The sequence below is a fragment of the Gigantopelta aegis genome, chromosome 13 (genome assembly GCF_016097555.1).
Source record: "Gigantopelta aegis isolate Gae_Host chromosome 13, Gae_host_genome, whole genome shotgun sequence".
Lineage (NCBI taxonomy): Eukaryota > Metazoa > Mollusca > Gastropoda > Neomphalida > Peltospiridae > Gigantopelta > Gigantopelta aegis.
The window spans coordinates 17,074,787-17,098,984 of NC_054711.1; the positions used below are offsets into that span (position 1 = coordinate 17,074,787).

At 35.4% G+C, this 24,198-nt stretch overlaps 1 protein-coding gene and 1 non-coding gene across 2 annotated transcripts; one reads left to right on the forward strand and one right to left on the reverse strand.

Moving 5' to 3' along the window:
- Positions 1 to 8,299: 8,299 nt before the first annotated feature.
- On the reverse strand, positions 8,300 to 21,588 carry LOC121387373 (CD63 antigen-like). Its single transcript, XM_041518472.1, has 7 exons — positions 21,245 to 21,588; positions 18,705 to 18,893; positions 16,685 to 16,759; positions 15,134 to 15,235; positions 13,290 to 13,421; positions 10,640 to 10,723; positions 8,300 to 8,968 (listed from the first exon to the last, which is right to left on the reverse strand). The coding sequence occupies exons 1-7, from the start codon at positions 21,305 to 21,307 to the stop codon at positions 8,903 to 8,905; spliced, it is 711 nt and encodes a 236-aa protein (XP_041374406.1). The 5' UTR covers positions 21,308 to 21,588; the 3' UTR covers positions 8,300 to 8,902.
- Positions 21,589 to 24,052: 2,464 nt separating this feature from the next.
- Trnas-uga lies at positions 24,053 to 24,134 on the forward strand. The gene has a single exon. It is a non-coding gene; the product is annotated as a tRNA-Ser (tRNA).
- The last annotated feature ends 64 nt before the right edge of the window (positions 24,135 to 24,198 follow it).

A 24,198-nucleotide genomic window follows, 5' to 3' on the forward strand; every position in this document is an offset into this window, starting at 1 on the left:
GGCGACAGCGGGTTTCCTTCCTCAGTATTTGTGTGGTTCTTAACCATATGTCCGACGCCATATAACCGTAAATAAAATGTGTTGAGTGCGTCATTAAACAAACCATTTCCTTCCTTCCACAGCGATATATATTTTATATGAATAGTTAAATATCGCGATAAGTATCGTTGCGCGATTCGCTCATAAGGATAGATATCATACTGCATCGTGACCCACCTGTATTGCTAATCTTTGTTAAACTGCAAGGGTGTGGGTGTTGGTAATTGTTGGCATGCTTCCATCAGAGAACTGTTCAAGCACGCCTGTCGTGGGCACAACATCAGACTTCGCCAGAGAGTTCCGTCCATGACAAGGACAAAGTTGAGACTTTGAAGCTGTCTTAGTGTTTGTCAGGGGCGGTGGTGTGTGCGTGTGCGTGTGCGTGTGTGTGTTGTTTTAAAGGAGGTATACTCACAGTAGCTAAGTTCATAGGGACCAATTGTTTGTTTGTTTTTGGGGGTGGGATGGGGGGGGGGCAACGCCCCCTCCATCGGCCACAGAATTAATAAAACTATGAAACCTCAGACAACACAATGTCATTGGGGCTTTACAGTTAGTAACAATAAGGTGGGTGGGGCCTACTGAATTTTGTTTTAACTCCTTATAATTTATGTCCCATTGTTTGTTTCATTATCATAAAGCTCGATAGTTTGTGTGTGTGTGTGTGGGGGGGGGGGGGTATCTCGGTACAGCTTTTAATTGTAAACTGAAATAATGCTTGCGCAAGATACGTATTTTAAAAAGCGTAAAATTTAATATACACTGCTCTATTGTGGCCGGGCAACCCACGACTTAACGACCGCTCCCTGTATAGTAAGTGAATGTGCTATATCATGGTATATGGTCGTTTCCGTATGAACGGTCACAGCTGCACGAGTCTGATAGACTGTGTGAGTATTTGTCACAAGATCACGCTACTTATGACTCAACCATTTAATCTTATCCGCCAACAAAGTAACATTGCAAGAGCAAACCCAAAAGGTGTACGAAAGGAGCGAAAGTTATGGCGGTGTACTGCATAGTACATTTTAAATAAAGATAAAAATACGAGGATTTTATTATTATTTGTTTTTATCATTAATTAGGATAGTTGTTTTTTTTAATATACATGTATACTGAAAGAAAAAAAAGATTTTTTTGTTTTGTTTAACACCACTAGAACACATTAATTTATTAATCATCGGCTATTGGATGTCAAACATTTGATCATTAATTTTGCACATAGTCTCAAGAGAGGAAACCCGCTACATTTTTCCTTTAGTAGCAAGGGATCTTTTATATGCACAATCCTATTGACAGGCTAGCACATACCACGGTCTTTAATATACCAGTCATATAACCATAAATAAAATGTGTTCAGTGCGTCGTTAAAGAACCATTTCCATTGATACTAAGTGTACAGCTACCAGTACACAGAGAGAGAGAGAGAGAGACAGAGAGAGAGAGACAGACAGACAGACAGACAGACAGACAGACAGAGACAGAGACAGAGAGAGAGAGAGAGAGAGAGAGAGAGAGAGAGAGAGAGAGAGAGAGAGAGAGAGACACACACACACACACACACTACATGTATCGGACCCGCCTACACGACATCATGGTCTATTAAAAGCACCCAGTCAACACTGTAGTCACGGATATGAAGTTCTGAGATTCCGATGTTACAATCGGTTATTGTACATGTAAGTAACAAAATACCTCTTGTGAACGCGAGGTGTTTTATGGTAGATTGCCATGCCGTCACGAGCAGATTAAATCATACACGAAGTGTACACCTACGCCTATGGTAACTACATATACCGTAGATAACAATTTAAATGTCAATGCAAGTATAAGAAAAAACAACATTCAAGCAACTATTGATATTCTTTCAATTTTCAGACAAATATTTTATGAAAAAAGTGATTCAAAATGTGTTATTAAGTAAGCCAATCGGATTTTATTAAAAAAAAATTTAATGTGGGTGTCGTACCAATAAATTAATACTTATATAAACTTATTTCTTTTTAAAAAACCAACCATTTACAGGCCTACCCAAAATATGTTTTGACTGTGGACACCTATACATTTATTAGTAATCCTGAAAAACAAACTGTTTTATAAAGGTTAAGTTGTTTCATCCAATAAACTTTTAGTCATGGCAGCATAATCCACCATTTCAAATTCTTCTTCTTCCATGTTCGTTCTTTTAAAACCAAGGTTGGAAAAAGGGACATGGCCTAGATAATCCACCCCCACCCATACCTCCTCCTAATTACCCACCTACTCGAACTAACAAAAAAAAAGAGAAAAAAAAGTGTTCTATATTTAAACATTTCATGCAGAAACCTTGTTCAAAATTCTTTGTATTGACCTTCTATTGATTAAATACCACCACACCCCTAATACATGTTTGGTTTAGCCAATGTATACTGAATGCCACTGAAAACAACCGTCCAATTTTAAGTTGTTATTGCTATCGCATGTGCGAGGCAGGGCTGTACCCTCCGGGGTGAATCTCGCTTCTTTGTTTTTTTTAATCCAGAAAATAGCATACACATCTCATGGTTTAATTTACAAGTGTTTCATTTATTTATAAAAAGTATTTTACGTATTAAACACGAGTAGCGAATTCTATTTAACCATTTACACTTCTAAAATAACATTTTAATTCGATATTTAGTAAATGAAAGTAGGCTACTTTAAGCCGTCTCACCAGTAAAACGACGTCACACAAAACTAAATCTCATCAAAACGTTACGCTCAAGTATTCAAATTTTGTTGGCTGTAAACAGACGACCCATTGACAGCAAAACATTATTAACCAAGTTAATAATGGTAAATATCACATGGGTTTATGACATGGATATTATGTGTACGTTATAGGATAAATCCAGTTATACAAATTCCGTTATGAGTGTATACCACCAAATCAAATACCAGACAATAGTAACGTGTTGCTAAAACTCCTACCTGCAGCTTATTAACAGACATATACACCATGAATATAAATACTATCACCCCTAATTTTTAAAATAAATAAGAAAAAAATGGGGGTTAAGCTGCTAATTTCAGAGATAACGGATAGTCTAGTTCCACACAACAATTGCCATGCTATTTTTAGTAGGACCACGCACGTTTCAAGCCCACAACTACAAATCTGAATGAAGTTCAGTATACAAGCACAATAACAAAATTATGACATTTTAATAGATTTATTTTCGTCCAACATGTGAAACAGAATTTGTAATAAAGACAATGTACCACAAAAATTAATGTTAATTAGTGACTTGCACAACAGGCAGAAAAATTACACCATACACAAAATATATTTCAATAGAAAAGGTGAAATTCACAAAATGTTAGCATTCAAGTTATATCAAATCTAAATTATTTACTGATACTTTATATTAATTTTTTCTTTTTTTAAACTTCAAAATGTACACAAAGTTCTTGAAAATTTATAAAATATTCTCTGAATAAAACATTCACAATTTTTATTGACGAAATTTCTTGTTATAAATTCAAACTGGTACATGATCAATTAGTTATAAATGTGATGTAACTAATAATAAATAAATCAACTAATTTTGTTCTACGATGATAAATTTTGTAAATGTATTAAGACTTCCACCTAAAAAAAAAAAAAATCCTGTAACTTTTTGTTTCAATCTTCTCTGTCTGAAAGAATTTTCCTAAGTACAACACCTCGTAATTCAACAATTAAGCAATTAAGCATAGTAATTCGAGACTTTTGTTTCTGTTACAGAACATGAGGAAAGCTTTTTATCTACAAGTAATAAACTAGCACTACTGAATAATGATGGATGTACATCTATGAACAATTATCTTATACCATAAACTAATACATTATTTTTTTAAACACAGAAATAACATTTGACAACTTGTGTACATGTGTATGTCAACAAACAAAAAATATTAATAAATTTTAAAAAAAAGAAGTGAAAAGTAAAACAGGGGAAGGGCTATTAATTATATACATAAATGAAATTTTACAGAATACAAACTGTTTTCACTTTACATATTTTTTACTTTATCATATAAACTGCAATATTATACCAAATAAGATAGCATACATTTTACTAAATAAAGGACAAAACTGTCAAACGGAATTAGTATTTAACAAAAGGCAAAAAGATAACGATGAAATAAAATTACTAATGAGATGGATGAGTGAATTAAATCTATATAATTTATGCATAGCATAACAGACCAACGAGAGTCCAAGCACGCAGAAACCTGGGGTAACCAAAATAGTACATAATTTTCCAAGTATTTACAAGTACTGATTGTGTTTCATAATTACACCGATTCAAATACAGGGCTCGAACTCAACTTTACAGACAGCACTTTTATGCCGTCGGCGATGATACTGACCTATGGCGATTTTATATCTCAATGACGGCAATACCATTGTTAAGTTTGAGCCCCGCAATATTTACTAAACTTTTGCCGAATATACTTTTTGTCAGTTGAATATTCTAACATCTTTTTGAGTTTTTACTGGAGTTGGTCTAGTGTAAAACAATATCACTGGTGCCAAGTTAACTTTTGCACGTACAAAATGTTTCAATACATAAAATTTTAAAAGCCGCCCCACACCCTTAATTTTAATAGCATGTCAACCTACATAATTGTTTATGTGAAAAATCAATGTACAGGTATTTGAAAAATACAAAGAAAATAGTAAATCCACTAAAACTTTTATTTTTATTTTTATTTTACATGTAGCCATCTAAAATTACATTTACAGATAGACTTTGGCGTATGATTACAAACATAGTACAACCCCTAAGCATTGGCGTATGATTACAAACATAGTACAACCCCTAAGCATAACCACTATTGTAACCCAACAGTTACTTAAAGATAACCGTGCATATTGAATAACAAAAGTGACATTACAGTAACCATAATTTTAAATTCAACAATTGTGGATAACAGTATGTTTAATACCAACAGTTATAATAATAAAATTTTTTTTTGGGGGGGGGGGGGATGTGTATGTATAACCAGTTTTATTTATTATAACAGTGCATATTTAATACTTTAATAGTTACTGATGTAACTTGTGTCTGTAACTTAACCACTATATTGAAAAACAGCAACAATGATACATTACTGTAATTCAACAATTATTCTGGAAAACAAAACATACATTCATAATATATATATACACATATATATACATACATACATACATGTATATGTATATGTATATATATATATATATATATATATATATATATATATATGTGTGTGTGTGTATGTGTATATGCATATGTATAAGTAACAATGGTATTACTTTATTGTATTTAAAATGAGCCAAGATTAAAACATTTTAAACTATAAATCACACATTATTAATTTCAATTTCTTTACAAGAGCATTACTTTTTAAGAATATACATTAACAACTGTATTGCATACAACAGGCTTTAGCACCACCACTAGGACAAATTCACCATTTTGTTAATTTTGAAAAATAATTTTATGTTACGACTGATAATTTATTGGAAAAGGAACTGTTTTTGCTATTTTTTTTAGGTTTTATAAATAATTTGGGGAAATTTCCTGCTCAACCACAACTAGCTCTTAAAAAAACACACCCCAAAACCAATTACAAAAACAATTTACCTGGTACAGACATGTCATGTTTACAAATCCCATTTTGCCCTATTCAATTTCAACCGATAATTAACTTCAACTGTGGTCAAACTGCATGCACATAAAAATAAACATATATAGATACATTTACATAAAAATTTATACATACAACCTCAGTTATATACTGACTGAATATCAGAGAGAGAAGAGACCCTAAAAAAATCCCACCCCACAACTTAAAACATCTTTTTATTTAGTTTAAGAATACAATAAATTGTTACTATTTCACTCCCAAAGTATGAACGGTTGAAAACAAATTAAATTAATTTTTAATAATAATTTAGTATACTGAAATATTCTTTTAATGTGAAAGATTTGGGGGGTTTTAACATTAAATAGTATTAAAACTACAACTTTAGTACCGTACTAATAAATTTGTCCAAATCCACGATTTGATAAATAAAATTTCGAGACTATTATATCCATGCTTTATTACAGACACGTGCAGAATACCCACACATGGAGAACATTACCAAACAAATATAACAATAATATTTGAATGTAACATCTATAAAATTTTGATGAAAACAAGACAAGAAAAATATATATTTGAATAGACAATGTATGTATGTATGAGCAATACAAGTAAAACATACTATAATAGTTCCTTTTACATTATAGCCATTTCAGTGACATTTTATGCTTTAACTTAAAAAAGAAGAGCAAAAAAAGAAAGACATTTTAATATAAAATATTCCTCATCAAAAATAATTTCCATTAATGCAGTTTCTAATATCAAATATAAAACCAAGTTTAATAGCTTGAAACTCCCAACTATTAAAACTTTAATACAGGCATTTCACAAATTTATGTAAATCTAGGTCATTACACAAGAAAGACCAAAATATATGTTTGTATTTATCATTGTCAACAGGAAACAAAATGCTATAAGGCCCCAAAAGAATGGAGAAATTGCTATAGGAATCTTAAACAATATGGATCCTGATAAAAACATTTTTTATTAACAATTCACTAGTAACATCCTAGAAAGGGGTAACTGATGCACATTTGAAAAGTAAAATGTCCAGTCACTATTCGGAAAGAAAGTTACAATATCATATGCTGAACAACAAAACATGAATAGTAATTTAGTTTTCATTAATTTTAAATTATTTAGTCTGAATTGAAAGAGTTTTTGGGTCTACTTAAAGTATTAATGTCCTGTGAATATCTTAAAGGCATAGTGTCACAGATTGAAGGACCTAATTTCTCTAAAAATGGATAATAAAAATTACATTAATTGTTGGAAACCAATCTAGCTATCGCATCACCGTAACTGAATCATGATGGAGTGAAATCCATGTCATTTCTCTAGGCAATTTTAGGTTTTGAATTATGGACCATTACCATAATTCAATTATTTTTTACAAAATGTCATTAATAAATGGAGTATGGTGGTTATGAAGATGGTAATAGAGTACATTTAGGGACAAATCAAATTATTTTTGTTCAGATAATACTTTGTTTGACCATTAAATAGGTCAGTGGTCTGTGACAATATGCCTTTAAATAGGTCAGTGGTCGGACAATATGCCTTTAAATAGGTCAGTGGTCTGTGACAATATGCCTTTAAGGCCCATTTTGATAGACTATATAACAAATTAATTTTATCACGATAAAAAACAAAAAAACCATTAAATATTAGCAATTCATTTGCTGTTCAGTATACAATTGTTATTGGTCCACGGTCATAACATGACGAACGATATTTTGAATACATGCAGGGAACATTTTGTTCGGTAATTACGTCCAGATTCAACATGAAAGTTTCAGAATTGCTACACAATTCTTAAACATTAATTACCAAGTTGCTGATAAATTTTCGGATTGGATAGTAACCAGACCTAAAAATGATCCCGGACATGCAGTCAAAATATCTTTCAATACTTTAACAATAACAAGTAGTATGTACACCAATTAATATCAGTCCAGGGCCAGATCTAGTGTTGGGCAGGGGTCTCGACGATAAACAAAAACACCTCCTTGAACATCCCACTAGTCGCAGGGAATGAGAGAGTAACTGGATTGCATACCTCTACTGGATCTGCCACTGGAAATTTAAGTTCAAAACCATCGGACAGCAACAAAACAGTTACACTTATAAACATTACAGATTTTATCATTATATATATTAAAAGAATCCTTCATATGGGTCCATGTGGGACTATTCCACCCGACGGTACATAATTTGTAAGGGACAAGGCTTGCCAAGTCCCTGACATTATGTACCCGAGGGCAGAATAGCCCTGTCCCACATGGATACATAATGGAGGATTATTTTTCTCCCATCCAGTAGATGAAAAACACGCATTTTGGGAAAACGTGAAAAAAATATAATTTTTTTTTTTTTATCTTACAATAAAAAAATCATAACCATTATATGCTTACATTACAAGTATAAACCTAAAATGATAGTACAATTTCATGGGAGAAATATATATATATATTTTTTTTTTTTTTCTTCTCTTCTTTTTCTTCCTTATTTCATATTGTCTCCATTCTTTTGTCCTAAAATTTACAACTTGAAAATATTTACTTACCAAATAATTTGTGTCATCTTGGCATCTTGAAAAAAACAACAACCCCAAAAACAAACCCAGGAGAGGCACTTTTATTCACAATGCTGGCTGTATCCAAATGTAGAGTGGCCAATCAAGAGACCCGAATTAACTTTTCAAAATAACACAAACCACCAATCATGCTCTAACTGCCATCCGACAGTAACCAATCAATTATCATCTTTTACCAGTGTTACTTCCTGGTGAACAGAATACCATTAATAAATATTCAAAAATGCATATTTATTTTTGCTTAGGAATGTATCAAAACATATTCCAAGAATAACGAATAACACACATGTAATAGATCCACCAAGCTGAATGATTTGACCGTTACACATTGCTGAGACTATTCAACTCTCGGTCAAATTCTCATCCCGCCCACCCACCCACCAATTTTCAAGAAAATTTTTCCTTTCTTCTCAGAAGAATTTAGAGTGTAAATCATTCATGGTTTCATTTCTTAGTTACCCTAAAAACTTTCAAAAATGTCATTTTTCTTTACAGTTGTTCACAAAAGTATTTAGACCACAAAAATATGGCTCAAACATCATCTGTCGCCCAGTTCTGTTATTTCCCCTTTTCCCCCACATGCTATATCAGACACGATGCCACGCCCAATAAATGTTTCTGCACCACCGTTTACACAACCTCGTACTCCTTGCGAATAGCACGGGCCAGGCAACATGCAAATAAGATGCCAATCACCTGAAATTAAAATAAAATTAAATTAAAATGCATGTACAGAAATGAATTCATTCCTAGTAGCATTGTCAAAGATCATGTTGGCTTGTTGGGACGAGTTAATGACTGGTTGAGTAAAGTACATAGCTGCCAACATTTAAAAACGGGAAAGAGTAATAATTTTCGCGAGAATTGTGACCCATCGTATAAACCCTTTTGCTGTGTAAAATATCCAGATATTTGTTTATGAATTGTTTTATCGCTGGCCTCAACGATGTCCTGGTGTTTCTTCGTTTTGATGTGCCTTTGGCAATCATGTTTCCCGCCATGGGCAACAGAAAAACCAACACGACATAAAGTGCAAAATGCACTAGTATTACCAACAGAACTGGCCTTCAAAACAGGCCACCCATTGCTTAAGTCCTGTTTATACTTCTGTACTACTTTTGGCTTTTTCTGAGCTTTGCACAATTCATATGGCTCTGATCGTTCGCGTTTTTTCGACATCTTTACAAAATGACGTCGTTTCACAAGCTACGTCTATTCCGAAGTGCGTTGCGCGCACTAAAAAAACTTCCGTGCGCATTTGCTGATAGTTGGGCGAGTCCAATTTATGTGATTCGTAGGGGTGGTAGGTTATTACAACAACAACAACAACAAAAAAACACAGGAAAACGCGGATTTGCCGTAATCTTTCAGATTACGTGCGTAATGGCATAATAAGAGATGGAAAATCGTAATGATTCTGCATAAATTGTAATGGTTGGCAGCCCTGAAAGTATAGTCTTAGGCAGGAAACCCACTACATTTTCCCATTAGCACCAAGGAATCTTTTATATGCATCATCCCATAGACATGATAGCACATACCACAGCCGTTGATATACCAGTTGTGGTGCACTGGCTAGAGCGAAACATAGCTCAATGGGCCCACTGATGGGGATCGATCCCAGACCCACCACACATCAGGTGAGCGCTTTACCACTGGACTACGTCCAGTCCCTTTGGTTTTGCAAATTCTACAACTTTGCAGCATTTTTATGAACCATATGAACTCCCAAAAATATTTCACCTCGTTGCCTTCGGACTTCTAGCCTATGCAATTTGTTGGACATGGATACCTTTTATCATATTACCAATAATAATTCTAAACAATTGCTTTGTCAGTGAGGTTTGATCCCACGACTCATGCACTTTGGACAAGGAAGGAAGGAAATGTTTTATTTAATGATGCACCCAACACATTTTATTTACAGTTATATGGCGTCAGACATATGGTTATGGACCATACAGATATTGAGAGGGCAAACCCGCCGTCGCCACTTCACGGGCTACTCTTTTCGATTAGCAAGGGATCTTTTATATGCACCATCCCACGGACAGGATAGTACATACCACGGCATTTGTTAACCAGTTGTGGAGCACTGAACGAGAAATAGCCCAATGGGTCCAGCGACGGGCATTGATCCTAGACAGACCATGAATCAAGCGAACGCTTTACCACTGGGCTACAACCCGCCCCTCCACCTCAGACAAAGCAAAGAATAAATGTTTAACGAACACCCCAGCACAAAAATACATATCGGCTATTGGGTTGTCAAGTCAAACTAAGGTAAGTACATGAATAGGATTATTTTCATTAAAAATAAAAAAATAATTATACAATTATGACAAAGCAAAGAAAAGTTCCACATACCTGAACAAAAGCTAATCCAATTCCTACGCCCCCAATGATGGCTATCTTGGCTTTTAGCCATGCCACGAACCCATCGGAGCAGTTCTGTAATAAAGGAGAGAATTATGTTAACTACTTGAGAATTGTCGGGTTATTTCTTTTACATACATGTACATTCATCAGTTGTTAACAACACAAATAATCAGCAAACTGAATTGGCGAAGCTGTTCATGCCTAAGTATGGGGCCGTTTTGTTAGTTTGTTCATGAATGTAAACGAAATAACAGACAATACATATAATTAAATTTGAAACATTACTTTTTTTGGTTCTTAAACAATAATGCTCAACAAGGGTTGAATTTTTTTTTTTTTACCACTATCCCAAAGAAATAGTGAATTTAAAAAAACACTATTCCGTCTAAAAATGTACTATCCCTTCAATTATTAATGTACCTGTACAACATTGCGTAACGAACAATTGTTTATATACCAGTCTATGCATTACTGCATACTAGCTGGAATTACAAATGAACTCACTCCAAACATTAGTCTCGATCAAAAAGACGTTTATTTTGTACCGGTAAGTGCACGAGAAAGGTCTTAGTAGCGCGAGGATTTTTCTGCAGAAAAATGTAGCTAAAGAAAAAACGTACGCGGAATAGTCGCAGGCGATTTTCGGTATTCTGTGCTTTATTTTCACTTTCATGACGGAATATTGGAAGAATTGTTTTACTATTCTGTTTCGAAATTTACTATTTGCGGAATAGCATAAAATTTTACCACTGCTCAGTAAGAAACTGCCAACATAAACTGACGTCATCAGATACGATATTCCCTGAAAACCTTATTTTCACATTCATTGCAAAATAAACTCCCCATTGCTAGGGCTGGACCAGCGACATTAAATTGTACTGAATGTAATGGCAATTTAATTATATATCTGTAATTAGGGCTATTCTATTAGTTGTCTGGCATTGTAGTAGTGCTAAACTTCTGCAAAACCTGGTCTAGAAAATAAAGAATACTACACAAGTGGCCGTTATATACTATTGATCATCCATTAAAGACATTTGGGGAGTATCCTCTATCTTACTAGTTCGTTTTAAAACTTATCTTAACCTTCTGACTACTGCAGGCGAGATATCTCGCCCGACGTCACGTCAGTCGATATACTGTACACTGTATACAGTGCATTCCCCAATTCATATTTCCCGCCGTTTTGCACACGACACTCACCGGAAACGGAAATATAATTAAAGAAAAAAGATTTTTTTTCAAAATGGTGGTTTTTGTTTTGATTTTTTCAATTGAAAATACCTTGAAATTTTGAGTTCAAAAAGTGGTTTTCGGCAAGTATTTTCGCTTGACAACAATGGCGGCACGTCGCGGTAATTTTCAGGGATCGATAGCTGATTGTAACAGCTAATTTGATAATAAATTTGATCGTTTTACCAACAACGAAAATTACCAAATATTGCAATATGAATCGTAGTTCGGGTTTAAAAAAAAATTCTGGTCAAAAAACCACTGTTATCGGGAATAATGGACATAAATACTGGACAGCTGGCCACAAATGCCCGTAAGTAAACGCAACTTTTTCGATTTTTTGCCTAATTTTAATCACCATTAGCCGATCTAAAATAATAAAAATTACAAAAAAAGACACGAAAATAATACTTACCGATTCATATATGAACTTTATTTCATGTATTTATGAAACATTTAAGTGAATATATGTGAGTAAAAATTATAAACTTGTACCCACTCAACGAGGTTTTTGTTAAAAATTAATCCAGTAGTCTAAAGGTTAAAACGCAAGAGAGTTTGATAAATTTTTAAACAACAGGTATTCAAAGGTGTGTACTTGGGATTTTTTTTTTTCACTTGCCATTCAGGCGAGTCATGTCAGCACTTTTGAGTAGCCTGAGTGTTATTTTTAAAAATAAAACTGTAAATGTATTTGGCATAGATCAGTTTCAATGGGCATACACACACTTTGAATTATCAAAAGTAACGTTTTGGTTGTTTTAGAAACAATGCATTTTGGACATTCAGAAATAATATGCTGTAACGAATGCGCAAAACTTTGGTTGGTCGCCAGGTGGGCAACTCATGATATGTTTTTGACTCGCATGATGTTTTCATTCGCCCGAGGCGACAGTAAAACGCACACCTTGCTATTCTATTTCTTACATACCTATTATCTTCAAAACTCTCGTTTCAAATAAATTTCAACTAAAACTTATTTATGGCCCCAGTTCCCTTATTAGTTACGGAGTAAACGATTCCAGTTAAAGTTTCTTTTGTTTAACACCACCACCAGAGCACACTGATTTCTTGATCATTGGCTATTGGATGTCAAACATTTGGTAATTTTGAAATAATCTTTAGAGAGGAAAACTGCTACATTTTTTCATTAGTAGCAAGGTATCTTTTATATCCAGACAGGAAAGCACACACCACGGCCTTTGATATACTAGTTTGATTTCAATTGTCCTTTGAAAAGGACAGTGGTAAACCTGGTAGAGCATCACAGCATTTGTTTTTGCCGTCAAGGTCCGATTTTCGGGTCAATAACAGGTAGGAAACCACGGCACTTGCGCTGTTGCCAAAGTAAAATTCGAACCCCGTGATTGTTTGCACAATCTGTGCAGCCCTGTAAATGACATACCTTTGTGTAGAATGTTGGGTTTGGACTACATGTAGTGTCACACCCTTTCACCTTGCAGCATGAATCAACAACCTTGTTGTTATGGCGGTCGCAGTAATCCACAGTGTAGTTCTTTATGCCACAGCATTTGAACTGAAAAAAAATAACCCAAAGAATCATTTAGTCAAAAGATATCAAGATAAAATGGTCAAGTAGCCCTCCCCCCACTCACACCGAAATTAGCATATTAATTAACTGGCTAATGTCAAACATTTAATAATTCTGACACAGCCTTCAATTAATGTTTTGTTTTACAACACCACTAGCATATTAATTAACTGGCTAATGTCAAACATTTGATAATTCTGACACAGCCTTCAATTAATGTTTTGTTTTACAACACCACTAGCATATTAATTAACTGGCTAATGTCAAACATTTGATAATTCTGACACAGCCTTCAATTAATGTTTTGTTTTACAACACCACTAGCATATTAATTAACTGGCTAATGTCAAACATTTGATAATTCTGACACAGCCTTCAATTAATGTTTTGTTTTACAACACCACTAGCATATTAATTAACTGGCTAATGTCAAACATTTGATAATTCTGACACAGCCTTCAATTAATGTTTTGTTTTACAACACCACTTCCGCACATTCATCAGTTAATCACTGGCTGTTGGATAGCAAACATTTGTTAATTCTGATCCGTACATCCGTTTTGCTTAATGACACCACTAGAGCATTTAGTAATTCTGACACGGTAATGATCAGAGGAAACCCGCTACATTTTTTCTAATGCAGCAAGTGATCTTTTATGTGCACTTTACCACAGACAGGAAAGCACATACCACAGCCTTAGACCTGGCCTGGTGCTTATTAAACTTTTTAAGGGTCTCACTCGAGACTAATAAAGAGTCTGAGACACTAATGTCATGACGACCCCATACAACTGCATGCGTGTGAGGTCATTAAAGATACGAGTCTGACTATATGAAGTTTCATAAGCACGGGCCCAGATATGGTGCAGTGGTTGGGACGAGAGAAACAACAACAAAACAATCAATTGAATGGATCCACTGAGGTGGTTTGATCCTGTGGTGCAAGCACTTCAAGCCAGCACTCAACAGACTGAGCTAAATGCCAGCCCTCAAAAACATTTACCATTAACAGCAAAGGATCTTTAAAACACACTTTTCCACAGACGGGACAGTTGGAGAGTAACTAACGAGCTATGAGGAATTATGAATTATCTCATAGTGAGTTGGGTTATTCTCTTTATTACCCATTGTTCATTTTAACTGATTTTTAATGTAAAAATTCCTCTGCAGTCTAAAAGCCATCAGCCATTATGTCGTATAATCTTACGCCCATTACATGACGTAATGTAAGTGACGTCATAGCATAACGGCATTCTTTTTACAGCCAAATGTTTACAGTACATGATAATACAGCTGTATTTGCATTTGAAAATTATTTTTTATATATTACTAACGCCGCTGCTTATGAAAATATACCATTTCATGTTTACGAAACAAATGAGTCAATTTTTTATCTCTGTTAACCTTAGTAGATCGTATAACGTATGTATAATCTGACTCATGAATGGAAACATTATATGAACGAAAGTGAAGTTCCGGCCATGGCAAGCAACCAATCAAACGTCGTGACTTTTAAGCCAGCCTATCAGTGGCTGTTGAAGCAACCTGCACACTGTGCAGAGATCAGAAAAATATTACCCTGTATATTCGAGCCCATATGGATAATAAACCATGATACATGACCCACTGACCTTTACACAATTGTTAAATGACAACATACTACAGTTTATTTTTAATTTCTTTAAAAACCAACTCACCTCACGTTGTATTTTGTCAATGGCTTTCCCAGCTGCTGTGTCATTCTTCACTATGTATTTTGTTATCAGATTTTCCAGCGAGTCTTTAACCTCTTTCTCCACCTACAATGTTTAAATATATGGAACTGATGTGAACATCACACATTTATGAATAAGAGTCTTAATTTCTTGAATGCAAAAGAATTTTTTTTTATTTAACGACGCACTCAACACATTTTATTTACGGTTATATGGCTTCAGACATATGGTAAAGGACCACACAGATTTTGAGAGGAAACCCACTACATGGGCTACTCTTTGTGATTAGCAGCAAGGGATCTTTTATTTGCGCTTCCCACAGGCAGGATAGCACAAACCATGGCCTTTGTTGAACCAGTTATGGATCACTGGTCGGTGCAAGTGGTTTACACCTACCCATTGAGCCTTGCGGAGCACTCACTCAGGATTTGGAGTCAGTTACTTGATTAAAAATCCCATGCCTCGACTGGGATCCGAACCCAGTACCAACCAGCCTGTAGACCGATGACCTAACCATAATTTCCACTCAGGCCGCTTTCTTGAATGCTGTCTAAAGGGTGGGGTGGTGTGGAGAGAGCTTATTCAAAGACAATGGCTAATTTCCAGTCAAATACGGTAATAAACATATATACATACATAGCAGTGCTTGAACTGAACAATGGCAATTGCTGTTCTTGAATGTCGTCTAAAGTGTGTGTGTGTGTGTGTGTGGGGGGGGGGGGGGGGGGGGCAGATTCAAGGACATGGGCAAATACGGTTCCTTATCTATTGCAATTCATATCACAACATTTAATTTGAGCCCTGTGCAAGTATGGACATAAATGTATAAATATACAAATTTAAAAGCTTCCTTTGTACTGTAAGCTGCTTATTTAATTTAAAATGTTCACCACTAACTTTCTTTTGGAAAATTTAAAACATAAAATTCTGCATTAAAAAACAAAAAAAATAAATGCTAGGTTCAGACTGTTACAATAAAAAATAAAAAAAATGTTTTATTTAATGACACACTCAACACATTTTATTTACGGTTATATGGCGTCAGACATATGTTTAAAGGACTATACAGATATTGAGAGAGGAAATCTGCTATCGCCACTTCATGGGCTACTCTTTTCGAGTAGCAGCAAGGGATCTTTTATATGTACCATCCCACAGACAGGGTACTACATACAACGGCTTTTGATACACCAGTTGTGGTGCACTGGCCGGCATGAGAAATAGCCCAATGGACCCACAGACGGGGATTGATCCCACACCAACTGCGTATCGAGCGACCACCTTACCACTGGGCTACGTCCTGCCCCTCGTTACAACGAAGTTGGTCAACTTGATGGACTTGCTAAGAGTGTGCTCAAATTAACAACCAATAGGTCATAGGTCATATAACAAGAATCGAGTTGTAAGATGGCTTACACTAGCAACTGAACAGTAGAAGTTGAGAGAGCAGAAAGTTGGCCAACTTTGTTGTGGCAGTTGGTAGACTGACTCTAGCAAAAGACACACATGATTAACAATGTATGTCAGAATTACCTTGTTTTTAAGTACAAAGCCTGCAATACCACCAGCAATTTCGAAAAAGAATATGATGGTCAGCAAAACGGCAAACTGAAAAGACAAAAGAAAATCATAGTAAGACAAATAGATCAACAAATATAAATGTAATAGACTTATGGCTATAAGGGCAAGCACAATCGCACTCCCAAAAACACATTAAATTAACCTGAAGGAAAAATTAAAGAACGACGCACTCAACTCATTTTATTTACAGTTATATGGCATCGGGCATATGGTTAAGATATTGAGAAGAACCCTGCTGTCACCACTTCATGAGTTACTCTTTTAGATCAGCAGCAAGGGATCTTGTTTATGCATCATCTCACAGACAGGATAGCACATACCACAGCCTTTGATACACCAGTCGTGGTGCACTCGCTGGAATGAGAAATAGCCCAATGGGCCCACCGATGGGGATCGACCGAGCACAGACCGTGCGCTGTACCATTGGGCTATGTCCCGCTCCCGTTAATATCAAGGGTGCAAAACACAACATCTTTCATGTATCCTTCATTCAACAAACAGGATTTCTCTTATTTCTTTAAACTTTGTCATGTTAAAGATTTACTGCATCCAAGTTGTAACAATAAACTGACATCCTTGCATCCTTTTACTAAACTGAATACTGTTGGATTTCTTAACCTTTACCAGTTTATTTATATATAAGTATATATTAAAATACGCCTATTGTTTTTACAATTCGTAATTGGAGAATTTGTCGAGTGCCAGAGCTAGCCCTGACTTCGGAAAGGGAGACCACTTGTAATTTTATTAAAATAAATTAAAAGGTGTGTATGTATTTGGCAAAATAATTCCACAGGGCTAAAAATTCGTGCGAATCTCTGAATCTGATTCGCGCAAGTATAAATCATCTTAATCTATTTGCATTCGCATGAAATATTTCCACAAATTTATTAAATTGAATAATCAGTGAGTAAAACGTTACTAAATTAAATAAAAAGAAATAAAAAAATAATAGTCTGGTTATCAAGCTTCAGTTTAAACTGGCTTCAAAAGCATAGCATACATTTTGAATCTGTGCATGTTCGAAACCGTGGTTTATCGAGACTAGTCTGGCCTGGAGCCAAGCGGTGGTTAGCCCATTTCTATGAACCAAATTGTCAACAAAGAGAACCGAAAAAAGGAACATGTTTTTTCAGTTCTTACATTATAACAAAGACAGTAATTTAATGTGTCAAATTTAGTAATGCATCAAACATTTCTATGTTAGTCGCTGATATTATGTTCCTAACCTTAAATTACCAGCTCTTTTTAATCAATAAATCTTTTTGTCGGTTGTGGAAATGTTTTTCAGTAATATCCATACAAACATTGAACCAATGTGTAAAATACATCGGCAATTAGTATCCCATGCGCTGTTTACAAATTAAGCAATCTTCGAAAAGTAACCTGGGCTGCGTTCAGCCAGACAGTGAAAAAAATTGTCCGCATGACTGGTTTATGCGATTCACAGTAAACCAAATGGCCACATTGGGAACCAATCAAATAGTTCACGAACTTTAGCAAAACATTTCCTGGCTGAACTTGGGGCTGATAAGACACCTAAAAAAAAACTGACTGTAAAGAAAAAAATGGAACCAACAACTAAAAAAAACTGTTAGTAACAAAACCAAAACATTTTCAATTTTTTTTTTTTTTTTTTTTTTTTTTTTTTTGCTTTAAAATTGGATACACTGTTACTGACAAATTGGTTATTCTTTCCAGTAAATAGTAAGCCAGTAAGGGTTGTTTTAGATACACTAATTCATATACAGTTAGTAGCATATTCTCGTGGACTGCTTCCATGGGAATCCACATGGATTCTCGTGAATAAAAGAGAATTCTTAGCCCTGTTCCATGTAATGATTCATGTTTTGTAAAAAAACAAACAAAAAAAACCCCACCTGGATTTATGTAATTTTTTAAGTTTCATTAGATAATTTGGCAAAATGTTCAGCTTACTCAGAGCTAACCCTGCTAGTTCTTCCATACTTACGGTCATAGTAAGACAATAATTCTCTTTGATGGCTCCGCAACATCCAAAGAATGCCAGGAGGAAGATGAAGACTCCGACAATGATGAGGAGTATCCCGGGGCCGGCATAGGCACTGCCCAGACTGTCGCTGTACTCTTTGAGTTCAACCTGGACATACGCTCCGGCGGCTATCAATCCAATCGCAGCAATCTGAATCCAAACAAGCATTATAAGAGTATGGCAGACTTCGGTGTAATAATAAAAAAATTAAAATTCCGAACGTTCCAGCATTTCAGTTTTTGAATTTTGAGATATAAATTGCTGTAGGTAGAGAGCATCACCGAAGACACTTTTGTGCCGTCGGTAAAGCTCCTCAACAATGGCAAAATATATACACTTGGTGTACATAATCTGCCAATATTTAACATTTTCACGTATGAAATAGGTCTACATATGTAACAAAGCAAAATAACCTTTCAGTCATATTTATTTTCTGCAAATGTCACTTTTAAAAAACAATTGCCACAGACAGGCTCAAAATTGTCATCAGTGGGCTGTTTCACACATGTGACATGGTAATTCTTTTTAAAATTGCTGTATTAAAAATTGCCACGGAAGACAAATTCTTAAGTCCGAGCCCAGCTTAGGTTTAGCGTTAGCGATAGTATTAGCATGCATGCTGGAAGTCTTTTCAAGAGTACTACTAAAACAATACATCCCCCACTAGCCCACCCCTCCCCCAGAAGTGGGTATAGATATCCTAAGTTCATGGATCACAACTCTGTAAAAAGTTTTATGAGGCAATGTTTACAAACAAAAAATAAAGTCCTGACAACAAATTGTCCTATCTCCTGTGTTCCAAGACTCAACTGTGAAAAATTTGTAAATTACCATGAAAGTGAAACTATCTGTAACAATCCATGACAAAGCTATAACACTAATGTTTTTTGATAAAAAAAAGAAAGAAAAAAAAGGTCCAGAAAACAAATACTATTTTCAAGTTTATGTGAAAGAAAGTTTTGGGTATGGCACTATGGAATTAAATATTTAAAATGTGTGCTGAATGCAACCAGTCGATATGGGGGGGGGGGGGGGGGGAGAGAGAGAGAGAGAGAGAGAGAGAGAGAGAGGAGAGAGAGGGAGGGGGGAGGGGAGGGGAGGGGAGAGAGAGAGAGAGAGAGAGAGAGAGATGGGGGGTGGAGGTAGGTTATTGAGGGGCTCCCCCCAGAAAGAAAATGGGTTAGGTTTAGGGTTAGAAGAAGTTTGTTTTGTTCTACACCACTACTACAGCATATTGTTATATTAATCATTAGCTATTGGATGTCAAACATTATCCCGAGTACTCGGACTGTAAGAGCTAGACGGGACATTTGGACAGTTATAAATATGTTATCATTAGTCAGAGACCAAGCTATGGAATTTTCTGGCAATCACTGCCCACCAAAAAGTAGTCAAAGATTCCCGCTCTAATACCACAACAATCCTATGTTTGATGTCAAATACATAAATTTACATCGATCATTTTCGAGATTCTTGATTAAACAAAAATACAGATATTAATCACTAATAGACATACTACAGAAAGAAACCCCCGACAACACCCACATTCAGCTAACCTTTGGTAAACTTCGGACAGCAGGATTCTAAGTTCGCCAACCTATATTGGCACAAGTTCGACCCGTACCCCCTTTCAATGGTTAGTTTTAGGGTTAGTCTTTAGATCGTTTGATATAGAGGGGTACGGGTCGAACTCTTTTCCCTCTATCGTGATGTAGCATCACATGATCACCCACTCTGCCATTCCGTCTTCCAGGGGCTGTCCCATACGATAATACGATAAGTACCTGACAATCACCAAAAGCAAAGTTTGTTTTATTTAACGACACCACTAGAGCACATTGATTCATTAATCATCGGCTACCGATGTCAAATATTTGGCAAGTTTATCATAATGTTCGTCTTACACGAAGTTACAGTCAAGAGTATTCAGGCTTGTCAAACATATGGCAATTTTGACACAGAGACGAAACCCACTACATTTTTCTATTAGTAGCAAGGGATCTTTTATATGCACCATCCGTTTTACCCTCTGGCAGAAGCCCAGACATGGGGATGTATTGGTCTATGGAAAGCAAGGACACTATCACAATGACCCCAGGACAATATGACTGATAACTTTTGAAAATAGTGCATTTAAAAACTAGATCATCGACTTGACATGACAACATATTTGTTTAAGGAGCATTTTTAAATCAATAATAAAATATGTATTAAAAAAAAAAAAAAAAAAAAAAAAAAAAAAAAAAATTACTTTTTTTTTTTGAAATTCTCACATCGAGGGATTATTAATAACTTATTTTCACATGCCTTTATTTTCACGAATTTTATGGTATTTGTTTGTTTTTAAAAAGTGTGTCTTCTGTTAAAAAATATAACGACCAAATGATAACTTAAGTCAACTACTAAGGCTTTAAACGTAGGTCTACATTTTGTGACAAGAAAAACCCTGAAGAAGACTTCGCAATATGCTATGTAATAAACCAACGGCCTTTTATACTTACCACAAAAATAAGATTGAATGCAAATAAAAGATATTTGACACATTTCATTCCACCTTCCACCATCTTGACTGTTTAAGAAAGACACTACAAAATAAACGAAAAACTAAATTTCCTTGAACAACAACACTTCTTAAAAGAGCAATGGATCCTGCTGCCACCTGACACAAAATGTATCCGTCCGCCGACAAGAATTATTCCCTTTAGAATTTTATTTTCAATCCGCCAACTAAATGAAAATTTTGGGGCGTTCAGTTTTATATACCAAAACTACCAGTTAGTGGTGTTGTATATATTGCTTAATTGGCAGATGACGCTTTGTAATGATCAGGCGTAGGTATATTTGTCCTCGATGAGTAAACCTCACGTGCAACGTCATCAAACTTTGTGAATACAACAGGAACAACAAAACTAGACTTGCCCATTTCCAAAGTAAATACGTCCTGGTTACAGGCGCGTCATTGGGGAGTGGGTGCGAAAGACCCCTTTTTGGCAATTATTATTATTATTATTATTTTTTTTTTTTTTAAATTTCAGTTCTTCGCCTTGACAAAAATAATATAAATCATTATAAAAACGAACGTCTTCAAGCACGCTTTCTTGGATACCCACCTCGGTAATGCGGACTGTCTGTCCAGGACAGTGGATTAGTGGTTAGTCGATTTAGCGGTTATAGTGAGCGAAGTCGGTGTTGTGGCCTTTATTTAAGAAATATTTCATTTAACGATGCACTCAACAAATTTTATTTACGGTTATATGGCGTCAGATATATGGTTAAGGACCACACATATATTGAGAGAGGAAACCCGCTGTCGCCACTTCATGGGCTACTCTTTTCGATTAGCAGCAAGGGATCTTTTATATGCACCATATCCCACAGACAGGGTAGTACATACCACGACCTTTGATATGTATCAGAAATAACCCAATGGGCCCACCGACGGGGATCGATCCCAGACCGACCGCGCATCGAGCGAGCGCTTTACCACTGGGCTATGTCCCGCCCCCAGTACTGGGATAGGAACCCAGTACCTACTTGTTATTAAACAAATTGTTCGTCCATTGTGCATAGTTGAGAAACATATATTTTATCATGTAGGCTACATAGTTGCTTTGAAAATTGAAAATGACGAAAGGTTATTTTTCCAAATGCATATGTGCCTGAACGCAGTTATTTATATAAACTACCAACCTTTCCTGTTTAAGTGTTAAAGGTCAATCTAATTAAAATTAGCTCCAATATTACATGTAATAGTGGAGCTAATTTTAATTAGATTGGTTAAAGGTTAACTTTGTAATAAAGGAAAATTGAAATCACACTGAAAATGTATTACCAAGTTGTAGTCAAATATCAGAAAATTACATTACGTATGTTTTCATTTTCAATAAAGGCTATTTAAATTTATTTTAAAAAAATATTGAAAAGTCTCTATTAAAATAGTTGAATGAACACTTTTTACTTGTTATGTGGAATACGAAGTAAAATAGATTTTGAGCCTTAATATAAGCACGAAAAGAACTACATAAATGAATGAATGCCACAGTGTATAGTTTAATTTTGTTTGTTTTGTTTAACGACCACCACTAGAGCACATTGATTTATTAATCATCGGCTATTGGATGTCAAACATATGGCCATTGCTGACATAGTCATAGAGAGGAAACCCGCTACATTTTTTTCATTAGTAGCAAGGTTTTTTTTATATGCACCATCCCACAGACAGGATAGCACATACCACGGCATTTTATATACCAGTCGTTGTGCACTGGCTAGAACGAGTAATAGTCCAATGGGCTCACCGACGGGGATCGATCTTAGCCCGACCGTGCATCAAGCGAGCGCTTTACCACTGGGCTAGGTCCCCCGCCCCTGTGTATAATGAAAGTCACATATTATTGATATAGAATATCTGTGTGGAAATGCAAAATTACACCCTTGGATAGTTTTTAATGCTAAAGTTATTCCAAATATATTATTAGGGACACCCAAATAACACATTCGTGTGCTCTTGATTGCTATAGACCAATTGGATCACACTGCTGAATTACCCCACTTGTCCGGTAACACCAATGACATGGAGTTAGCTCGTGATGTCCTGTGTCTGCACGTGCAGGCCGATTACAGAACTGCGTGGCCCGATATGATTTTATGTTACTTTGTTAATCTAGTTTCCAAAAGTTAACAATAAAATGGTATATTTTTTCATTGTTTTATCTTGAGTTTGTATTTTGAAGTGAGGCTTTCTGTTGAATGGCCCATGTATAGGGCCTAATGATCACACGTAGTTACTAGATAGTTTATTAGGTTCCGTTTAAACGTTTATAAATTTTTGTAAACGTGACAGCCCTAGTCAATACAAATCACGAGCGTAGGAAGGTGCCAAAAACTTGAAAAAGGAGGGGTGGGGGACACACTTTTACACTATTATAAAGCCAATTTATGTTAAAAGTGTGGGGGGGGGACATGCTCCCTTGCAAACCCCCCCCCGCTTCTTACGCCAGTGCAAATTGTTCACATCGTTTGGCATTATGATTCATGAATACCCCTGGTACGGGGTATAGGTTCGCCCTTGAATCCTAAATAGCGTTTTACTTCGGACTCCTTCAAACACACTACAATTTCGCAATAATAAGACGAAAACAACGCGAGATGCCACTCGCTTACAAATGTGTACTAAAATAAATATAGATCCAGTGGTCAATAACAAAATTAATTGACACAAACGAACTATTTATACAATTACTACACAATACATCAAATGCTGTTAACGCCAATGATATAATTCACTATTTCAACGTATTTGTCGTGCAGCTGTGATGGCCGAGTGGTTAAGGCGTTGGACTTGAAATCCAATGGGGTCTCCCCGCGCAGGTTCGAACCCTGCTCGCAGCGATATTTTTATTTTTTATATTTTTAAATGTAATTCAATTTATTTTTTTATTATTTATTAAATATA

Coding starts and splice junctions, on each gene's coding strand:
- LOC121387373 (XM_041518472.1), bottom strand. CDS start 21,307: ATGGTGGAAGGTGGAATGAAATGTGTCAAATATCTTTTATTTGCATTC. Junction 18,894..21,244: donor CATTCAATCTTATTTTTGTG/GTAAGTATAAAA, acceptor GTTTGGATTCAG/ATTGCTGCGATTGGATTGAT. Junction 8,969..10,639: donor TTGGATTAGCTTTTGTTCAG/GTATGTGGAACT, acceptor TTTTAATTTCAG/GTGATTGGCATCTTATTTGC.